Raw genomic sequence first — 8,957 nt, 5'->3', positions numbered from 1 at the left:
ATTACAAAGTAGTAATTTGTAAGGAGCAATTGGATGCAGTGTGAACTGTTGGTGCCACTAAAACTTACACACTGAACCTTTAAGTAAAAGCAGTGTAATTATATCACTTTGTGTCTTTGTAAAGTTAATTTCTATTATAACAAGCCGATAAACAAGACTTACAATATGATACTGTTCATCACAACTGCCAAAGAGAACTTGTAGATATTGTATAAATATTAAGTTAACAGCAATTTCATTTTGAACATAGCGCTGTAACGTGGCTGCTCTGTCTGCACAACGTTAGCCCGGAAGTACATCAACTGCTCCGGATGTGTTGGTAAGCTAACAGAAGGCAGCGGCTAATGTTAGCGGTTAGCTGTGTTTTTAGCTTGTGTTACCACAGTCATCTAATAAGGAACCGTTTTCAGCACATTAGCGTGGCTTTAAAGCTTATTCATATCTTTAATAATTATGGACACCAACAGATAAGTTAATTGAGTCAGCGCAGCGAGTAACGACGAGGTAGAAGAGGTCCCCCAAAACAGCCTATCACGGTTAAGCTAGCACAACACTAGGTAGACACCTTCCTAGCCAGACGTGAACGTTAGTTAACAATATTTATAAATTACAGCCATGACACTGGCAGTTGGCCGAGAACCCAGAAAAACTGCGGGTAATCGCATGTCAAAATTACTGGATGCTGAAGAAGAGGACGAATTCTACAAGACAACTTATGGAGGCTTCAACGATGTGAGTATCTTAACCAAACTGATAGAGTGAGCTAATATTAAGTTAGCTCCCAGCTAGCTTTAGCTTGTCTCATGAATGCAGATTGAATTAACGGTTTCATTATTACCCAAAAGGGACACATTGTCAAATATTAGCCTGTAACTGACCTACAGGTCTCCTTCACAACTGAAACATATTCCTGGGGGATTTGTTTCTAAGGGACCTTGTTTGATTGTTTAACTTACTTAACGTTAATTAGCACGACCAGTCCTAGTCTGACAGGGACAGGCATCCAAAACCCCCAAAATATTTTAAAGTTTTTATGCGTCGATTGATCGAAATAATTACCCAGAAACAAAAAATATTTATCTGTCAATTTAATCAATATGAGAAGCAATTTGTTTTCTGTATGCAATATTTATAAGTAGCCTAAATAGGTAAAGTAGTTCATTTGTTTGAGACAAGAGTTGTCTCATATTTAGTCTTCCCTCGTTGATGTAAGTGGGGTGCAAAAAATCTTACAATCATCCCAGTGTAACAAAATACAATTCAACAGTGATGCTAATCAAACCACAAAGTTAAATCAATGGCTCAGTTAAACAGGGTTTTTGTATTTTTTGCGAAATTTACCTAATAGTCTGGCAATGGAAGGTGTGTTCATGTACATTGCAAAGTCTCAGCTGCATTTGAAGATATGCCAATTCAACTGTATAGACGATGTAGATGATATTTAAGGTTGTGTTCATCATGAGCTTTTCAGAAATTACTCTTCAGACTGCAGGTTTGAGAGACTTTGAAAAATATCCATTGTTTGCCTGTGTTCCTCAGTTTTGTGAGTAAAGGCTTGTCAAGTGTGCTCAAACCCATAGTAAGAGGAGAAAATGCATACAAACTCTAAAATTCAATAGATTAACAGGACCTCCAGCATGGAACGGATACACCAAAGGAGTCTACAAAATGTGTCTTTAGTTAAGGCCTGCATCAGCTCTGTTCTTCAAATGCACCACACCAGTGTGATTCATCCAATACTGTGACCATCCAAAATATCCTGGCCCAGTCCATCTTAACACCTAACAACTTTGTGAAAGCCGGATGAGAGTGCCAGCCTTTCCTGCGTCACACTCAAAGAGAGAAGAAAGGCTCTAAAGACTTTGGGCCATATTGTGTGTCAGAACATTACACTCTATTATTTGATATTGCGGGCACTTAATTTAACGCTTACATTTGAAGATACTGATTTGTATCCTCAATTTGCAGTCTAGCTAAGAACAGCTGCTGGTTCAAGGGTCAACTTGTGTAGGGGGTTTGGCAGCGGCAGCTCTGGCAGTTGTGACGTTAGTCTTGGCTGAGGTTGACAAAAGCAACTAGATCTCAGCTAAATCATAGACAAATCCTTTGACGCCTCAGTCATTTGCGCTGGCACTTTAAAAAATTTTTTTTTTTAAACAGTGTGACCATGGCTGTGCACATACTTAAGTTTCATGGCTAGTTGAACTTATAATGTCTGTCAAGTATTTTCAACTCGTGACTGATGTTGGTCTTTGTCACTACAGTTTGTTTATGTTTGCATATGTTGTCATGGTTTTCATGTCATAATAAAATACCTTTGCAGATTTTCTCTTATCTGTGCACTTTAAGAACAGATTATTTTTCTTATGCTGCTTTGGAAGCTTATGAGCTAATTTCCATGTAGCTTAAAATGACCCACCTATTTATTTGTGAATTTGATTACCTTCCATCATAGTTTATGTTATTGTACATAAGGCGTTGGTATTATTTTGTCTAGCCCTTGTAAATACACTCCCTGAGACTGGCTGGTGTATCATGTGGATTTGTTTGATGTCAACACAAACACATAAAGCTGCCTCTCTGTATGTGTTCAAGTTGTATGTGAGTATTCGAAATAAAAATAAACCCGCTTGTTGTAAGATTCTCCTTCACTAAATCTCATAGCTTAATGGTGCCTTGCTCAGCATACAGTGGGGAGAACAAGTATTTGATACACTGCTGATTTTGCAGGTTTTCCTACTTACAAAGCATGTAGAGGTCTGTAATTTTTTATCATAGGTACAGTTCAACTTTGAGAGACAGAATCTTAAACAAAAATCCAGAAAATCACATTGTATGATTTTTAAATAATTTGCATTATATTGCATGACATAAGTATTTGATCACCTAACAACCAGTAAGAATTAATGACAGACCTGTTAGTTCTTCTTCAAGAAGCCCTCCTGTTCTCCACTCATTACCTGTATTAACTGCACCTGTTTGAACTCGTTACCTGTATAAAAGACACTGTCCACACACTCAAACCTCTCCACAATGGCCAAGAGCAGAGAGCTGTGTAAGGACATCAGGGATAAAATTGTAGACCTGCACAAGGCTGGGATGGGCTACAGGACAATAGGCAAGCAGCTTGGTGAGAAGGCAACAATTGTTGGTGCAGTTATTAGAAAATGGAAGAAGTTCATGATGACGGTCAATCTCCCTCGGTCTGGGGCTCCATGCAAGATCTCACCTCGTGGGGCATCAATAATCATGAGGAAGGTGAGGGATCAGCCCAGAACTACACGGCAGGACCTGGGCAATGACCTGAAGAGAGCTGGGACCACAGTCTCAAAGAAAACCATTAGCAACACACTACGCCGTCATGGATTAAAATCCTGCAATGCACGCAAGGTCAAGCCAGCGCGTGTCTAGGCCTGTCTGAAGTTTGCCAGTGACCATCTGGATGATCCAGAGGAGGAATGGGAGAAGGTCATGTGGTCTGATGAGACAAAAATATAGCTTTATGGTCTAAACTCCACTCGCCATGTTTGGAGGAAGAAGGAGGATGAGTACAACACCAAGAACACCATCCCAAACGTGAAGCATGGAGGTGGAAACATCATTCTTTGGGGATGCTTTTCTGCAAAGGGGACAGGACGACTGCACCGTATTGAGGGGAGGATGGATGGGGCCATGTATCGTGAGATCTTGGCCAACAACCTCCTTCTCTCAGTAAGAGCGTTGAAGATGGGTCGTGGCTCGGTCTTCCACCATGACAACGACCCGAAACACATAGCCAGGGCAACTAAGGAGTGGCTTCGTAAGAAGCATCTCAAAGTCCTGGAGTGGCCTAGCCAGTCTCCAGACCTGAACCCAATAGAAAATCTTTGGAGGGAGCTGAAAGTCCGTATTGCTCAGTGACAGCCCCGAAACCTGAAGGATCTGGAGAAGTTCTGTATGGAGGAGTGGGCCAAAATCCCTGCTGCAGTGTGTGCAAACCTGGTCAAGAACTACAGGAAATGTTTGATCTCTGTAATCGTAAACAAAGGTTTCTGTACCAAATATTAAGTTCTGCTTTTCTGATGTATCAAATACTTATGTCATGCAATAAAATGCAAATGAATTATTTAAAAATCATACAATTTGATTTTCTGGGTTTTTGTTTTAGATTCAATCTCTCACTTTTGAAATGTACCTATGATTTAAAAATTACAGACCTTTACATGCTTTGTAAGTAGGAAAACTTGTTCTCCCCACTGTATATGCATATCACAGAATTTAACTTAACTACACTAACCTAGTTAGCTTCACAATTGTGACAAAACACCTGTATAAACTATAAATGTATAACAAATAGTCTAACATTTGGACATATAGAAACATATAGAAAATCTTGGGGGCAGTTTTGCCTGTCGTACTGACACACCGAAGGTTATTGCATTAATGTGTAATTTATTCTATTGCATAAAGTTTTGGCTAAATTATGCCCTTTTGTTACCTTTCAGGAATCAGGAGATGACGAATATCATGGAGAACATTCGGACACAGAGGATGAGGTAGACAGCGACTTTGACATTGATGAAGGTGACGAGCCAGACAGCGACCAAGAGGAGGATGCGCCTCGGAGAAAAAGTCGGGTCGTCACCAAAGCTTATAAGGTAGAAACAATTATTTCAGGAGCTATCAGACTTTAAACTAAGCTCCTGCATTTAATTATCTTCATCAGTCTACATTCATACCTGAGGTACCTTTTTTAAATGGCAGTGCAGCATAAAATGACATGTTCTTCTTGTGATGGATGAGTATGTTGGTGATGGATTCACAACATGAACACAGAATGAACCGTTCCATTTTTCCTCTCAAACCAAATGTACTAGTATTTGGCTGCCAGCTTGTTTTTTTACATTATCCTGTGAAGTATTTTCCTGAGCACATATGTCACCACACTTGTGGCTGTGGAATTAGACCACCATACATTATTCACAAGCAGGCAACTTTTTGAAATGTTTGGACTCATTTTGTTGGTTCATCATACATAGATTTTTTGTTAATAGGCTTTTTGTCTTTGCTTAATCCAAGGAACCTATAAAGGTGGCAAAACCCAAACCCAAAAGACCCTCTGAGGAACAGAAGAAGACTGAAAAAACTAAAGTGGAGCTCAAAAGGAGGATTCCACTAGAATTCCAAGATTTTGGCGAGAGTAAGATTGGTACAGACGCCCACAAATGCCTACACATTGTTTTCCAATACCTCCCCATATGAACATATTTCTAATATGAATAATATTTGAACAGGATAGTTCGTCTTTAAGGGTGTTTCAGCTGTGTGCTTTAATTGCTCTTTAGCTCGGAAGTCTGTGCGACAGTCTACCAGTGAACACACCCGAAAGACTAATCTGCGCCTGCAAGAGCGTCAGGATGCCCCTCGCAGACGGAGAGGTGCTCACCGTGACCGGCCCCTTACCCAGGAAGAACTGCTGGCTGAGGCCAAAATAACCGCTGAGATCAACATTCGATCTTTAGGTAAGAACACGTTGGTCAGGTTACTCAAATGTAAAGAGAGTTTTGGTTCTGAAATTATCCTAGGTAGAAGGTTATTGCAAGTACTTATGCTCGAGTTTCAGTACACAGTATTATGTTACAAAGATGACTAACACGATCATATGTCTGACTTTATCTGTATGATTTCTGTCTTTACATTCTTCCTCTAAAATAAGCCACATAAATGTTTTAGAGGGGTTTTCTTAGAAATATAGCAAAAGTCACACACGTCATTGCACAGACAGAAAATAAATGACAATATAAATAGTAAATATATTGTACACCAATTTAATAAGCCGAAGGATCCTGAAAATTCCAGGAAGTTGAACAGCTTCCTCTAAACAGATATTGGGCCTGGTTTAGTTTGTCCATAACCTCTCCACAACAGCTGTAGGAGTGTCAGCCTATGAAAATGCTTTGTGACTATATGAGACACAAGTGACGTGTCTGATGATGATATGAATAGAAATTTAGTTTAGTTTTTTTGTTGGAACAGATGTTTCTAGCGTTACTAGTAGTATATACATGAATCAATGTATAGCCCATCTGTTTGGCAAAGAGATGCTCAAAATCATAGTAAGTAGATATTATATAGTGATTCATTTTACTGGTGATTACTAAATAAGTCATGAATATGAATTTACCAATATCTTGTTTCAAGTTGTTTCACTTAATGACAATACACTTGAAATGCTCTGTGTGTAGAGAACTATGAGCGTCTGGAGGCGGACAAGAAGAAACAAGTCCACAAGAAGCGGCGTTTCGAAGGACCAACCATTCGTTACCATTCAGTCCTGATGCCACTAGTCTCTCACTCAGTCCTAAAAGAAGAAAACGTGGATGTTGAAGGGTACTTATGATCTACTACTGGACAGAAACGATTTGGCAGATAGGATGCTGACCTCTCTGAACCATTGTACTTTTTTGTCTGCTTCAGTTTGCATTGGCTTTAAATATTTAATCTAGGGCTGGGCAATAAAACAATAATGATAATAATCACAATATAATTTTCCTCACTAACAATATAACAAATGTTCAATATATCGTCAATAAATGTTTGATTTCATTCATTTGAAACACGAGCAAGTTGGCACTTAATTTTTCCATTAAGATATTTATTTTGTTGAGGAAAAGGCACTGAAAAAATATTGTCTGACCAAAAATCAGCCTTTAAACTTGAAAGAAATAATGATTGGACATTTATTGTGATAATTGAGTATGAATTTTTTTTATCGTGATAACATTTTCGGCCATATCGCCCAGCCCTGATTTAATAATTTTTAGATGTCATATAACAAAACATTAAGTGCTCACGATTAGTACTAATATCATGTGGCAACAGTTTGACCCAAACCAAAAATTATGATAAAAAGAAACCTTGAAAATACTTGCTGCCAAAAAGGCAAATCTTACATCGACCAACAGAACATTTATATAAAAATAGTAATCTGTCATTTTCCCATCTTGCAAAGGTTGGATCAGGACGTCCCTCAGACTGCACCACAAAATCCCACCACACCTTCCCAGCAGCCTGCAGGAGGCCTGTGCTCCCGTACTTACATAACATTCAGTGACGACGAAGCTTTCGAGATGGCCTTTCCACGCAGCGCCCAGTTAAGTCCTCAGCTGCCCGTCCAGGAGGTTTGTCCTGTCACCCACAAGGCCGCACTGTATAGAGACCCTGTCACTGATATACCTTACGCTAACACACGAGCCTTCCGCATCATCCGAGAAGCGTACCGTAAATACGTGGCTGCTCATGGATTTCCAAACACTTCAGGAGGTGTGACCGGACTCGACTCGTCAGCAGCGAAGAGTGCCCGCCAGAAAATGGTTGTCAAGCAAAGTGCTGTGGGAACATAGATTGTTTTCGAAAAACAATTTAGGAAATAAGCCTGTGCTTTTTTAAAATATATTAGTTAAGTTCGAGTGACTTCATTCACTGACAAAAAAAACCACAACCAGCTGCTGTTCAATTTTTTGACTGGGCGACATAAAATTACAAGAAGTAAAAGAACTTAATAAAAAACAAACATTACCAAAAGCAAATGGGTTGGTGCATTTACTTAAACTGCATAAGAGTCTTACTTGTGTTGTGTCTGTGTATAGACATTCATTTTGTACATTAATACCTTGACAAATCCAGTTTGAGTGGATTTAAAACTACAGATTGGTTTGGAAGCAAAGTAGGTCTCCATCTACATAGCATTTAGATTTTTTCTTTAAAAAAATGCCTATTTTACTGTCAAGATATCTTGTTTCTTCAAATGTACATATTTGTCAACAAAAATAAACGTGAAACATTTTCATATTAACGATTCCTATTAACACGTCTCACACATCCAACAACAGCTGCACAGAAAGGATGACTGGGGAGCAGCACACTAAAAACAACTTATTGTTATCAATCTGTAGTTATGATTTACAGCATGTATCACCCTGTCCTCATAATGAAAGTAATTTCATCTGTAATGCCCTGCACCACTTCAAATCCATCTTGAATCTACCCATATGGTGGGATTTTTGTGTCATCAAAACTAGTTTACCCAGAAGACAAATGACTAATATTCAAATCTTCACATTTAGTCCAGCCTGCTTAATGAAATTGCAGGAGGCAGTTTTGGGAAAACTGGGCCCAGGAGTGGATCTGGCAAGTTGTCGTCATGACAGTTTTAATTTATCAAAGCATTCAAAGCTGTTTTTCTTCCCTACTATTGTTCATTGCTAAATTTTAGCAAAACAGGCATTCAAATATGGAACTCTTTGTATGGGTTGTTATTGACAGCAAACATCTGTTTGTTCTACTTTTAATGTTCTTATTTCTTCTTTCTTCCTGTTAAGTTTGACCCTTTAGATGCAGATTTCCACTAACTGCTCACCACCTCACTGTGTAGACAATGGGTGATGCAAGAAATCTGTGTAATGCCAGTCACATAAATCACATTACAGTATCTGAGAGAGCCACCTGGCCAATTTACAAACATTTTTTACATGTTGAGCTGGTCGTGTAGCTATTATAAAAGGTGTTGACTATGGCTCGGGTCTCTCAGTGACTAATACAGCTACGTTGATCCTTTCAGGACCTCAAATGAGGTTTTCTGTAGTCATTCTCTCAGGGTACAATAACAGAGTAACCCTGAACACCACTGAGTGTTTGACTAATGTGGCCGCCCTCAACCCCTCACACAGTGAACAAGAATTGTTTTTCAGCCACAGCATGGCAGTTTTGACTTTCACACTTTAGCCGGGAACATCAACGATGAGGGTGCCGGCGTCACGGCCGAGCGGTGAAGCCAACCTTGAAATCCTTTTGGAGTTTCAGGTACAAATCCTGGCGATCCTGTCTTCATGTCAGTTTAGCCCCTCAGCAGATGGCTCAAGCAGAAATTTTACCTTTGCATGACAGCGCCCACAATTTTGTTTTGACGTTGCTGCCAA

At 39.4% G+C, this 8,957-nt stretch overlaps 1 protein-coding gene across 2 annotated transcripts; it reads left to right on the top strand.

Moving 5' to 3' along the window:
• The first annotated feature begins 311 nt into the window (after positions 1–311).
• On the top strand, positions 312–7,563 carry vps72a (vacuolar protein sorting 72 homolog a). Of its 2 annotated transcripts, none has more exons than XM_038725311.1 (6): positions 312–732; positions 4,485–4,637; positions 5,059–5,188; positions 5,325–5,501; positions 6,225–6,369; positions 6,992–7,563. In XM_038725311.1, the coding sequence occupies exons 1-6, from the start codon at positions 616–618 to the stop codon at positions 7,380–7,382; spliced, it is 1,113 nt and encodes a 370-aa protein (XP_038581239.1). In that variant the 5' UTR covers positions 312–615; the 3' UTR covers positions 7,383–7,563. The 2 variants fall into 2 exon arrangements, with proteins under 2 accessions (XP_038581239.1, XP_038581241.1); XM_038725313.1 differs by having other exon boundaries at positions 313–732; positions 5,059–5,179.
• The last annotated feature ends 1,394 nt before the right edge of the window (positions 7,564–8,957 follow it).

The sequence above is a fragment of the Micropterus salmoides genome, unplaced genomic scaffold, assembly GCF_014851395.1.
Source record: "Micropterus salmoides isolate LMB-PRFRI ecotype aquatic unplaced genomic scaffold, ASM1485139v1 Ms_hic_scaffold_17, whole genome shotgun sequence".
In the NCBI taxonomy this organism is placed as follows: Eukaryota; Metazoa; Chordata; class Actinopteri; order Centrarchiformes; family Centrarchidae; genus Micropterus; species Micropterus salmoides.
The sequence above is the reverse complement of the archived record's forward strand: the minus strand, read 5'-3'. Positions and strand labels throughout refer to the sequence as shown.

Excerpts from the sequence above, each read along its gene's own strand:
- vps72a (XM_038725311.1), top strand. The coding sequence starts at position 616 with ATGACACTGGCAGTTGGCCGAGAACCCAGAAAAACTGCGGGTAATCGC. Across the intron at positions 733-4,484 it reads CTTATGGAGGCTTCAACGAT|GAATCAGGAGATGACGAATA; the intron begins GTGAGTATCTTA and ends GTTACCTTTCAG. Across the intron at positions 5,189-5,324 it reads TTTTGGCGAGAGTAAGATTG|CTCGGAAGTCTGTGCGACAG; the intron begins GTACAGACGCCC and ends ATTGCTCTTTAG.